General features: G+C 51.2%; 1 protein-coding gene across 6 annotated transcripts in view; it reads right to left on the bottom strand.

The window, feature by feature from the left end:
* The window catches only part of scube3 (signal peptide, CUB domain, EGF-like 3), a 105820-nt gene that overhangs the window by 53002 nt on the left and 38819 nt on the right, over nt 1-13999 (bottom strand). For all 6 annotated transcript variants that reach the window (XM_088995272.1, XM_088995303.1, XM_088995295.1 and 3 more), the window contains exon 4: nt 10784-10918. In XM_088995272.1, coding sequence (XP_088851398.1) covers nt 10784-10918 — 135 coding nt within the window. The remainder of the gene's footprint in view (nt 1-10783; nt 10919-13999) is intronic.

A 13999-nucleotide genomic window follows, 5' to 3' on the forward strand; every position in this document is an offset into this window, starting at 1 on the left:
CAGCTGCTGATGGATGGGACTCACCCAGGATGGCTAACCGAAGGGCGAACAATCCTGATCATGAAGGATTCCTCAAAGGGTGCAGTTCCTTCCAACTATCGGCCAATAACCTGTCTCTCCACAACATGGAAGCTCATGTCAGGCATCATTGCGGCTAAGATAAGTGGACACATGGATCAATACATGAGCAAAGCACAGAAAGGCATTAGTAGAGATACTAGAGGTGCCAAACATCAGCTGCTGGTTGACAGAACAGTCGCTCAAGACTGCAGGTCCCGACATACCAACCTGTGCACAGCCTGGATTGATTACAAGAAAGCATATGACTCGATGCCACACACATGGATCAATGAATGCTTGGAGTTGTATAAGGTCAACAGGACCCTGAGAGCCTTCGTTGCAAACTCGATGAGGATGTGGAAAACCACACTTGAAGCCAATGGCAAGCCACTAACGCAAGTGTCCATCAAATGTGGCATATACCAAGGTGATGCACTCTCCCCACTGCTGTTCTGCATAGGACTGAACCCCCTCAGCCAGATAATCGCCAAGACAGGCTATGGATACCGCCTCAGAAATGGAGCTACGATCAGTCACCTCCTCTACATGGATGATATCAAGCTGTATGCTAAGAGCGAAAGGGACATAGACTCCCTGATCCACACAACCAGGATCTACAGCAGTGATATCGGAATGTCATTCGGGCTGGAGAAATGTAGTCGGATGGTGACTAAGAGGGGCAAGGTAGTTCACACTGAAGGGGTCTCACTCCCTGAAGGAACAATAGCAGACATTGAAAACAGCTACAAGTACCTCGGTATACCACAGGCCAATGGCAACCTCGAATTAGCAACAAGGAAAGCGGCTACGACCAAATACCTCCAGCGGGTGAGGCAAGTCCTCAGAAGCCAGCTCAATGGCAAGAACAAGACCCGGGCAATAAACAGCTATGCCCTGCCAGTGATCAGATACCCTGCAGGAATAATAAGGTGGCCAAAGGAAGAGATTCAGACCACGGATGTTAAGACCCGAAAACTCCTCACCATGCACGGAGGGTTCCATCCCAAGTCCAGCACCCTGAGACTGTACACAAGCCGTAAGGAAGGAGGCCGGGGACTAGTGAGTGTGAGAGCCACTGTCCAGGATGAAACATCCAAGCTCCATGAATACATCAAAGAGAAGGCTCCAACGGATGATGTACTCAGAGAATGTCTCAGTCAATGGGGAACAGAGGATGAGGTGCTGGAAGAGGGACAATCATGGGAGGAAAAGCCCCTACACGGGATGTACCACCGAACCATAGCAGAAGTGGCTGATCTCAAGAAGTCCTATCAGTGGCTAGAGAGGGCTGGCCTAAAGGACAGCACAGAGGCACTCATCCTGGCTGCCCAAGAACAGGCCCTGAACACCAGAGCCATAGAGGCAAGGATATACCACACCAGACAAGACCCAAGGTGTAGGTTGTGCAAAGAGGCACCTGAGACAATCCAACACGTAACTGCAGGGTGTAAGATGCTGGCAGGGAAAGCCTACGTGGAGCGCCATAACCAGGTGGCTGGCATAGTCTACCGAAACATCTGTGCGGAGTATGGACTGGAAACCCCAAGGTCAAAATGGGAAACACCTCCCAAGGTGGTGGAGAATGACCGAGCAAAAATCCTGTGGGACTTCCAGATACAGACTGACAAGATGGTAATGGCCAACCAACCAGATATCGTGGTCATAGATAAAGGGGGAAGGAAAGCCGTTGTCGTGGATGTAGCGGTCCCGAGTGATGGGAACATCAGAAAGAAGGAACATGAGAAAATCGAGAAATACCAAGGGCTCAGAGAGGAGCTGGAGAGAGCCTGGAAGGTAAAGGTGACAGTCGTGCCTGTGGTGGTCGGAGCACTTGGGGCAGTGACCCCCAAACTCGACGAGTGGTTGCAACAGATCCCGGGAACAACATCGGATATCTCGGTCCAGAAAAGCGCAGTGCTGGGAACAGCACGGATACTCCGCAGAACCCTCAAGCTTCCTGGCCTCTGGTAGAGGACCCGAGCTGAAATTCGGACAGACACCACCCATGGTGGGTGAGACGAGGATTTTTTTTTATATATATATATATATATATATATATATATATATATATATATATCCGGATGTGTGGCTGTCCACGAGGGACCTTCGGCTGGCAGGGTCTTCAGCCAAGCTGGGCCCACGCTTTACGGGTCCCTTCCCCATCGAGGCCATCCTCAGCCCGGTCTCGGTGAGGCTCCGGCTGCCACCCACCATGAGGATCCACCCCGTCTTTCACGTTTCCCTCCTCAAGCCAGTGGAAACCAGCTCCTTAGCCCCCACGCCCACCCCCCCCCCCCCACCTCCCCCCCGGATGTTGGCCGACGGACCGGTCTACACCGTGCGGGAGATACTGGACTCCAGGCGCATGGGCAGAGGAGTGCAGTACCTGGTCGACTGGGAGGGTTATGGACCGGAGGAACGACAGTGGGTCCCACGGGCCTGGATCCTCGACCCATCTCTCATCCGGGCGTTCCATGCGGCTCACCCTTCCAAACCTGGTGGGCCGCCAAGAGGCGTCCGTTGAGGGGGGGGCACTGTCACATCTCGTCGCCGTCCTGGGCGCGCCCCGCCCATCCTGTCATCTCCTCCGCTGCTCCCTGGAGACGGCCCCTCCTATCATCACGCACCTGGGTTCCCACAGCTGTTTGTCATTCCCGTGATTGTGCCTTCTGACTATATCTGCCGATTGCGCTATTCAGTCTCCGTCGGAATATTTCGGAAGTCACCCCCACTACTACCTTGCTGTCAGGTTCGCTATTTCTTCCATTGCCTTTACGCACATTCCCCAATTTATGAGTTTGTTGTTTTGCATGCGTGTCTCAGTAAAAGACTTTACCCTGATCTCTGTCTCGCCGTTGCATTTCGGATCCAAGCCTTCCCTCCTTCCCTCGCCACTCGAGCCCGGCGTCCTTGCCTCGAGTAACGTAACATAATATTCCGACCACCCATGGATCCCGCCGGCGAAGACAGATTCCTCACCGCCCTCTCCATGCAAGCGGAGCGTTCGAGCCAGATGCCGCAAGCCATCACGGAACTCCGCCAGATCACCACCTCGCTGGCTCAACGATTCGAGACGGTCGAGGAACGTCTGGCAGCCCTCACAATTCGGTCCTCCCCGTCCGCGGGTGGGCACCCGCTCCCGCTACCCAACCCCTCTCGCTACGCAGGCGAAACCGGGCGTTGCGTGCAATTTCTCATGCAATGCGCGCTCGTGTTTGAACAACTGCCGCAAGCCTACGCTAGCGATGAGGCTAAGGTAGCTTTTATCACCAGCCTGCTCAGGGGAGACGCCGAGACGTGGGTGCTGGCCATCCGGGAGTCTCGACCGGAGCTGTGCACCTCCTACCCGGACTTCGTGGCAGAGATTCGCCGGGTATTCCACCATCCGGTCACGGAAGTTGAGGTAGAAGGAAGACTCCTCGACTGCGTCCAGGGGTCCCGCTCGGCTGCAGAGTACTCCGTCGCCTTCCGGATTCAGGCCGCTGGCAGCGGCTACGACGACGGAGCGTTGAGGGGGGTGTTTCGTCGCGGGCTTAACTCCGATCTCAAGGACGAACTGGCTACACGCGACTCTGGCACCACCTTCGACGACTTGGTCGACATAGTCATCGGCCTTGATCACCGCCTTCAGGAGCGACGGAGGGAGCTGAGCGGTCGGCGGCCCGACGAGCCACGAACCCGGTCGTTGAGAACCAACCCCGGCAGCGAGCGCGTGCGACGTCGGGAGATTTCCCCCGAACCCATGCTGATCGGTGGGGGGAACGACCGCATCGAACCCGGGGCTCGCCGCACCCAAGGCCCCCAACCAAAGACCTCCGGCACATGTAAGTTCCTGTCTAAGAAACGACGCGGGAGGCAAGACCCCCTACCCCCGTAACGCGATTGGAGCTGGAAAGTGAATTGACTGGGCCTTCCAGCTCCCAAACAGTGCGGGCATTAGTGGACTCGGGGGCCGACGGGTGCATTATCGATCCCGAGTTGGCAGACTCATTGGGCTGCCAACTTATCGACCTCCTGCCCCCCAAGGAGTTCGTGGACCTGGACGGAGGACTATTAGCGCGAGTCACGCACATCACGGCCCCGCTCAAACTTCGGGTAGCGGGGAACCATGTGGTGCACCGCCAATTTTTAGTCATGCCCTCCCGGAATGCGCCGTTGGTATTGGGTCTTCCCTGGCTCAATACCCACGACCCATCCATCTCCTGGGAGGGTCCCACCATTCAGGGCTGGAGCCCCTACTGCTACGCCAACTGCCTACGGTCGGCTACGGCAGGGCAAGATCCCTCCCGCGTTGGCCCGCCCGAGGCCATCTGCCTCAAGGGCGTGCCACAATGTTACCATGACCTGCGGGAGGTGTTCAGCAAGGACAGAGCCCAATCCCTGCCACCCCACCGACCGTATGACTGTGCCATTGACTTGCAGCCAGGGGCTCCATTACCGGACTCCAGACTTTACCACATTTCACAACCGGAACGAGAAGCCCTGAGCACTTACATAGACTCCTCTCTAGCGGCGGGACTCATTCGCCCGTCGCGTTCCCCGCTGGGCGCAGGGTTTTTCTTTATCGAGAAGAAGGACGGATCCCTGCGCCCATGTGTTGACTACCGGGGTCTGAACGACATCACCATCCGGAACAGATACCCTCTCCCCCTCATGGATTCGGCCTTCGCGCCCCTTCAGTCCGCCACCATGTTTTCTAAATTAGACCTTCGCAGCGCTTACCATTTGGTCCGGATCCATGAGGGGGATGAATGGAAAACAGCATTCAAGACCCCTTTAGGGCACTTCGAATACCTGGTGATGCCGTTCGGGCTCACGAACGCGCCCGCCGTTTTCCAAAATCTGATTAATGATGTGCTCAGGGACTTCCTCAATGTTTTCGTTTTTGTTTACCTTGATGACATTCTTATTTTTTCCCGCTCTGCAGAAGAACATCGGCAACACGTCCGACGGGTCCTGGCGCGGCTCCTGCAAAACCGGCTCTACGTGAAGGCAGAGAAGTGCGACTTCCATGTCCGCTCTCTGTCGTTCCTGGGGTTTGTCGTGGAGCAGGGGCAGCTCAGGGCCGACCCCGCCAAAACCAAAGCGGTGGTGGAATGGCCGACCCCAAAGACGCGCAAGCAGCTTCAGCGGTTTTTGGGGTTTGCCAACTTCTACCGCCGCTTCATTCGCGGGTATAGTCAGAAGGCACTTCCCCTCACTAACCTCACATCCACCAAGCTCCCTTTCAGGTGGGCTCCCGAGGCTGAGGGGGCATTCAACCGCCTCCGTCGTGCCTTCACCAAACCCCCTGTCATGCGTCATCCCGACCCCGAGCTCCCGTTCACGGTCGAGGTTGACGCATCAGAGTCCGTAGTAGGTTGCGTCCTTTCCCAGCGCTCTCCCACCGACCAGAAGCTACGCCCATGCGCCTTCTTCTCCCGCCGGCTCAGCCCCGCCGAGGCCAATTATGACGTCGGCAATCGGGAACTGCTGGCGGTCGTCCTGGCCCTGCAGGAATGGAGACACTGGCTTGAGGGAGCGAAACACCCCTTCACCGTCTACACGGATCACAAGAATCTGGCGGCCATCCGGTCTGCCAAGAGACTTAACTCGCGACAGGCCCGATGGTCACTCTTCCTCACCCGGTTTAACTTTTCTCTCACCTACTGCCCAGGGTCACAGAACACCAAGCCCGATGCCCTATCCCGCATCCATGAGCCGGCAGAGAGGGAGGAGACCACCACCAACATCTTGCCGGCCCAACGCATCCTGGGTGCCCTGAGGTGGGAGGTTGAGAGAAAAGTTCAGCAAGCCCTGGGGACGACCCCCATCCCCAGGGGCTGTCCTAAGGATCGCCTGTTCGTCCCCGCCCCTCTTCGCACGGAGGTGCTCGTCTGGGGGCACACCTCCAAGATAGCTTGTCACCCGGGGGTCAACAGGACGATCCAACTCATCGCCCAACGGTTCTAGTGGCCGGGGTTCCGAAGGGACATCACCAGCTTCGTGAAAGCCTGCCCGACCTGTGCTTGTGGGAAAGCTTCCCACCAGCCCCCGGCCGGACTCCTCCAGCCGCTACCGGTGCCGTCCAGACCCTGGTCTCACATCTCCGTCGACTTCGTGACAGGCCTCCCGCCCTCCCGTGGCAAGACGGTCGTCCTCACCGTTGTGGACCGATTCTCCAAGTCGGCCCACTTCGTCCCGTTAACCAGGTTGCCGTCCGCCATCGAGACGGCTCAACTCCTGGTTAACCACGTCGTCCGTCTCCACGGGATTCCGACGGACATCGTGTCGGACCGGGGACCGCAGTTCGTGTCCAAGGTATGGAAGCGTTTCTGTCGGTCCCTAGGGGCGTCGGCGAGCCTGTCATCTGGATACCATCCCCAGACAAACGGACAGACGGAGAGGAAGAACCAGGACCTGGAGGCGGCCCTCCGGTGCGTGTGCCTCCACAACCCGGCGTCGTGGGCCCTGCACCTTCCCTGGGTGGAGTACGCCCACAACTCCCTGGTCTCCGCAGCCACAGGTCGGTCCCCATTCATGTCCGCCTGTGGCTATCAGCCGCCCTTGTTCCCCACACAGGAGGGCCAGGTGGAGGTCCCGTCTATTGAACATCACCTCAGACGGGCCCACCGAGTCTGGAAGGAGACCAGGGAAGCCCTAACACGCACCGCATCCCGGAACCAGCGGTTGGCGGACCGTCATCGGAGACAGGCACCCAACTACCAGGTCGGGCAGGATGTGTGGCTGTCCACGAGGGACCTTCGGCTGGCAGGGTCTTCAGCCAAGCTGGGCCCACGCTTTACGGGTCCCTTCCCCATCGAGGCCATCCTCAGCCCGGTCTCGGTGAGGCTCCGGCTGCCACCCACCATGAGGATCCACCCCGTCTTTCACGTTTCCCTCCTCAAGCCAGTGGAAACCAGCTCCTTAGCCCCCACGCCCACCCCCCCACCTCCCCCCCGGATGTTGGCCGACGGACCGGTCTACACCGTGCGGGAGATACTGGACTCCAGGCGCATGGGCAGAGGAGTGCAGTACCTGGTCGACTGGGAGGGTTATGGACCGGAGGAACGACAGTGGGTCCCACGGGCCTGGATCCTCGACCCATCTCTCATCCGGGCGTTCCATGCGGCTCACCCTTCCAAACCTGGTGGGCCGCCAAGAGGCGTCCGTTGAGGGGGGGGCACTGTCACATCTCGTCGCCGTCCTGGGCGCGCCCCGCCCCTCCTGTCATCTCCTCCGCTGCTCCCTGGAGACGGCCCCTCCTATCATCACGCACCTGGGTTCCCACAGCTGTTTGTCATTCCCGTGATTGTGCCTTCTGACTATATCTGCCGATTGCGCTATTCAGTCTCCGTCGGAATATTTCGGAAGTCACCCCCACTACTACCTTGCTGTCAGGTTCGCTATTTCTTCCATTGCCTTTACGCACATTCCCCAATTTTCCCCAAAATTCCCCAGTTTGTTGTTTTGCATGCGTGTCTCAGTAAAAGACTTTACCCTGATCTCTGTCTCGCCGTTGCATTTTGGATCCAAGCCTTCCCTCCTTCCCTCGCCACTCGAGCCCGGCGTCCTTGCCTCGAGTAACGTAACAATATATATATATATGGGCCCGGTAGTCGAGTGGTTAGCACACCGGCTTCATAGTGCAGAGGTCGCCGGTTCGCGTCCCGGTCCGGCCTCCCTGTGTGGAGTTTGCATGTTCTCCCCGGACCCGCGTGGGTTTTCTCCGGGTCCTCCGGTTTCCTCCCACACTCCAAAAACATGCATGTCAGGCAGATTGACCACTCCAAAATTGTCCCTAGGTGTGAGTGTGAGAGTGACTGTTGTACGTCTTTGTGTGCCCTGCGATTGGCTGGCAACCAATTCAGGGTGTCCCCCGCCTCGTGCCCGAAGACAGCTGAGATAGGCTCCAGCAACCCCCGCGACCCTAATGAGGAATAAGCGGTACAGAAAATGAGATATATATATATATATATATATATATATATATATATATATATATATATATATATATATATATATATATATATATATATATATATATATATATATATATCGGTCGATAGATAGATAGATAGATAGATAGATAGATAGATAGATAGATAGATAGATAGATAGATAGATAGATAGATAGATAGATAGATAGATGTGTGTGTGGGTGTGGGTGTGTGCGCAGCATCCGACTTACGACTGGCGCGACTTACGACCATGTCAGACCCTATTTTTTTCTATGCCTGGCTCCCACACAGCAATCGACCGTGTGATGGCACCGGAGGGGGGACTGTCCACTGACGCCGGCCGCAGATTGCGGCCAGGACGAGAGCCGACACGGGTGGGCGTCGGCGCTCGGCGTGCGAGATCGCCACAACGAGAATGTCACGTCAGGTCCACGCCCGGCGCCGCCGCGTCTTTGAGACTTTCGGGGCGAGGTGGCGGGTCGGGCGCGTCAGAATGTGGCGGTTGAAGTTGCATTAAGCAGTGGTGGTGCCATTTAAGTCCATCTGAGATGGATCGAACAAGCAGCACACTTCGCTACTGGTGACCCAAGTTCATGTTCTACTCACACACGGCAACAAAAACCAGAACACTTGAAACTGGGATCATTAGTTCTTTACAAGCAAGACATGTCCAGGATTATTGACAAGTCTTACTGTAACCATAAGGTAAAGCTCACACGGCCTTGAGGAAGTAATAACTTAAGCCAAAGCCGCAATATATTGTAACTCTGACCAGGTGCTTTTTGAGCATAAACCAAACCAGACCTCAATTTGAGTGTTCACACATCATATAACATAATGGCTTCCAAAGGCTCTTTTAATAAATGTGTGCTTGTTATCTGCACGTCATGTTTTGAAGTGAAATATGACATTCAAATGTGACCCTTTGAATGGTCCCGGCAGCTAATATGCTCCACGAGTATTACACTGATCAAGTGCTCACTCGGGATGAGTTGTGAATGAGAAGGCTCTGAATACTAAGCAGCCAAGTCATCTTTCAAAATAATGAAACAATGACGGAAAGAGCTGCTTTCTGAATGAAGGAGTAAGTTTTATTAAATTTACATTACCGCTGCTATCGCCCGATCAAAATTTCATCTGGAAGCCATGAAGTTCAAATTAATATGAAAATGAAATATTAAGGTAAATAGTGAGCACATTTATCAAATGGGCCTGGTGCTCATGTACTATTTCTGGCACCATGGATAGAGTCGGAGTGCTTTGAAACACATGATACAGCTTTTTACTCCAGTCAAATAACAGAGCGTTTATGAAATGTAAACACTGACAGTTCACCAGGCTACCCTGATCTCATGAATCCCAGATTTACAAGATGCACTGTGCACAATCCAGTGGAGTTTGGAACGTCAGAGGTCATTGACTGCCGCAATATCAGGTCGAACCGGCTGAACTTTGTAATCTTTTGATCATCACACCTTGCAAAAACATGTGATTGAGATCACCAATATACTGTATGTTTATTGACGGCCAAATTCCTGACTAATACTGAATGGAAATACAGTGGAGGACAATGCAGGGCTGGTGAAGACAAACTGAAATATCTACAGTGTATAATGATACAAGATGACATCCGAAAGTACGTATATGTTCAGTATGTGTTCAATGAAAATACATCCATCCATTTTCTATAAAGCTTTTCCTCATGAGGGGCGCGCTGGAGCCTATGCTGGTCATCTTTGGGCAGTCACCCTGCGACACCCCTCAGTGGTTGCCAGCCAATCACAGGGCACACAGAAACAAACAACCATGCACACTCACAATCACACCGAGTCACAATAAAGAGTTTCCATATTTTTGGACTATGGGAGGAAACCGGAGTCCTAACAAAAATATATTTTTATACGAGAATGTTCCCAAGTAAAATATTGAGCAGGACATGCCTTGTTGTCAGAAAATTAGTGGGTGAGTCTCTAGTTGCTCATGAAGGTGCGCCGAGGCATCTATTAGAAAATGCCGTTGGTTTGCTGGAATGCCCGATGAGGCGTAGCGCAGTCTGCCAACGTCCAAAACGTTTTAGGCCAGGCGCGTGCACACCTGTCTACAAAGGCAGGGCCATTAGAGTCTATTCCTATTTGGGGAAGGTCAGAGTTGAGTTTCTAAGTTCACACTTGAGAACTGCAAAGGAAATCTGCTAATAATAAAAACTTCCCTCTCTCCAGGAGCCCAGAATCCAACTCTGGACCTCTGCACTGTGAGCGGATGTGCTAACCAGTTGGCCACTGTGCCACCCATGTTTGTAATGATAATAAAGAAAATGTTTCACATGATTTTAAAGGAGAAAGTATGCAGCAGTGCAATGGACAGGTAAGCATACCATTATGTGTAGTTCATCATCACATATAAGACTCTTTTTTTCGCTAACTTCAACCGGTAAAAAAAAAGCCTATTCAATAAATGTAAATTATGCCTTTCCTAAACACTACCTTTCATCATTTTATCTGCGCTCAGGATCCTGGGCTAACTCCACATGGCACTGGCTTCAGATGCTGCCAGACATTGAATGGGTTCAATTTTAAATGTCAGAGGGAAAACAAACAAAACATTTTTTATGTTGCTCACCCTTCAGTATACAGTACAAAATAATTATGCACATAAAATTGGAAAACTGGCTTTTATACCTGGTATAGGCGTACGGCATATGATTGGCAAAATCAACATAATTGTCCAAATAAGAACCTTTGGGGCGAATCTTTTTGCATGTGTGCATTATGTACATATGTAACCTTTTGGCCTTTGGATGCAGGTATGCTGGTTGTCACTGAGGAGGAATCCTTCTCGGCAGCGACATTCATAGCTTCCCATCATGTTGACACAGATCTGCTGGCATCCGCCGTTCCCCTCCGAACACTCGTCTACATCTGCAGGGAGAGAATCGTTCAAGACACAGTTACAATTACTTCAGGTTCGAACAAAACGTACGCATAGTGCTGCTGGCCAGCGTCTGGAAAACTACTTGTAAACCGCAATCATAATAAGCAAGTCTTTGAACAGAGAGCGATCTAATAAGAAACAGATGAATGTCGTTTTTAAGAGCCTACAGTCACTTCACGAGGCCTTGGCTACTAAAGACAGAGCACAGTTAAATGCCAATATTAGTTTAAGTACAAGCCGTAACATAATGTTTACCAAACACATTAACGTCTTCACATGCATGACGTTAATTTGGATGTCATACTTGGCTGGTTGTAAAATCTTGTACACCAAATTCAAAGGCCCTTTATTGACTTTGCTTTGTAGGCAAAGTTGAGTGTTTCCCAAATGTTCCTGAGCCACAGCACCCATGTTACGGTAGAAAAAAAAAACAATTATGGCAAACAATCAGAACAAATGTGCCAGAAAACGTATAAATCCTAAAATTATTGATCTCTTCTCAGTTTACTCAAATATGCATTTTATCTGGGTGAAATCTAGGCCAAAAGATATATCTCAACCCCTGATTTTTTAATGGGTTGATTTACCGTGTACAGGATGACATATAGGAACTAAATGTAATAATAGTTGCTATTTTATTGGTGGTCCATCAGAATGGTCAAAAGCTGAACCCCTTCTAATCAATATATTTTTCCCTTAACAATCAATCAGAATGCAGAAATAAACTCGACAGAGATTTGTGTTGCCGTTTGTGTGTGAGTGTATTTTGTGCAGCCACTTCCACTTAGTGACATGAGCGCAGCCGTGTAATTAAGAGATACTCTTAAAATGCATCTGTTTCAAAAACAGCTTTTTATCCCCAAACTGGCAGAATGTCATTGCAACACAATATGGTTGAACTGAGTCTCACATTATCCATAATTGGGTAAAACTATATGTGGGTGTGGCCATGGCTCTCATTTTCATCTCAAGTGGTGTTTTTTAATGATTTCTCAAAAACGAATGACTATTATTGAAAATATAAGTTCACGTAATATACATTCTTATTTAAATAATATATATACATTGAGCTTGACAGTAAATAAAAATACAAAAATGACTGTTTGGCCCCAGCGTCCCTTTAAATACTGTCTCCAGGAACGCCAAACTGTCTAGTCTTAATCTGTCTGCAGAGGCCTTGACGAATAGTTATCCGAAATGGCAGCTCACAAAATTTGCACAAAAACTGCCAACTGCAGCATGCCTAATCCATAATGCACATATAGCACAAAGCGCTGGCAAGTGAGAAACCTGATCCACCTGGACTAGAGTACCTGCTGATGACGAGTGTCTGTCAGCCCTATGGTGAAGGAATGTAGTTGGAAGGAAGGAAGCAGAAGTCGAGGTGGAGGGAGACTCTGCGGATGAGTGGGGGGTGTGTGACTAGAGGGCTGGTACAAACAACCAAGTTAATGCACCTCACAGAGGCAGGGCGTTTTCAAAGGTATCGCCTGAGGCTTGGCTCTCCGACAGGACAAGAAACGGTGATGACCACAGGTACACCACTTGCAGCTATGGCATTATGTGACAAAAATACATTTCTCAATATCAAAAATCTTGCAATTATTTTTCTGTGTTGCTTTTATTAGTCCAAAGAACTGTTCGTGCGTGCACTGTGGCTCTGGAGGTAACGCTCCATTTGCTCTCTTCCCCTGGAGACCTGGGCTCTATCAGGACCGACCACATTGGAACCTTATCCACCCCACTGCTCGTTGCATCAATAATCTGCTGTGTATACAAGGCTGTTTTTTTAATAAACCGTCATGCGAAACTAAATTACTGTCTATTTGTCCAGTCTGAGAAAGCCTCTGGGTTAAGTTTCCTTTCTGGGGAATTCTCAGCCCGGCAGAGTTACAAATTAAAATTGACTCTGTCTTCTTTGTTCATCCCCACAGAAATGCAGTGAGCGGTGGACAGACAGCCGTGAGCTCTAAATGGCACCTGACGAGACATCAGTGGCAGATCACCCCCGTGGACCAAGTCTGCAGTCCAATTCTGTGCTCGAAGCAGAAAACCTATCTGCAACACACTAAAGAGCTCGCTTGTCCTCGATTGACCATGCAGCATGCCTTGCTGTTGACTTCATGAAGTTGGCAATAACAAAAAGAGAAGCAGCGTGAAACCGAAAACTTGTTCAATGCATGCGCAGACCCAATTGTCCTTGATGGATGCAAAGCATGCCTGTGGAAGATGCAAACAGACCTGTGAGAATTCTCTTTTCATACTCTCAGTGCATCAATGAAGTTTTCATTTCCTGATTCCTTCATCCCTCCAAATGAGGTGTCGCCTGTCAGTAGATCTCTCTCGTTTAAAATAGCTCCCATAATTGCCTGTGTTGTGCGCTGGGCAAGGCTGGCGTCCAAAGCAAATATTTCCAAGCGGAAAGGGGTTCTGGCATGGGTCAGAGAAGTGCTCATGTTATTTGGTCTTAAAACAACTCTTAAAATGCTCCGGAGGACAGACAAAAAATGTCTTCATCAAGTTGAAAGGGCTTCCTTAATTCTGAAAAGTGAGACACGCCGCTGCTTTATCCCTGCTTTCAGTCCAGGAAACTAAGGCAAAAGGAAGGCTCAAACAGATTAAAATATTGGTCGTGTTTGCCAAGGCCATGTCCGTCGGTTTCTCAGATATCCTTGACTGCATGTATATAACATTTGCCCTCGCACCGAGATGTAGAGCCATGTAAACATGCTTTGTTGAAAATCCTGAATCTTTTGTGTGCTTTTATTTTCCAAAGGTTGAGCGATGTCATTGACAGGTATTACTGACCGATTGTACAGTGTGGGCGAAAAACAAATGTTGTCTGTCATTAGAGGTGACGACGCATGTGTCCTCCCTGTGTGGCTTTCGAGTTGGCCAGACAGGACTGTCTCTATGGTCGAGACAGACCAGAGACAAAGATGGAGGGAACGGACACTGGTCTCATTGGGTATTTCAATTACAGGAGGTAAACACCCTCTAATAAGGCAGCAAATCAGATCCATGTGCAGTAACGGGCAACACAAAAGCGGGGGGGGGGGGGGGGGGGT

Source organism: Hippocampus bargibanti, linkage group LG01 (assembly GCF_051943395.1).
Source record: "Hippocampus bargibanti isolate YZ-2025 linkage group LG01, ASM5194339v1, whole genome shotgun sequence".
NCBI lineage: Eukaryota > Metazoa > Chordata > Actinopteri > Syngnathiformes > Syngnathidae > Hippocampus > Hippocampus bargibanti.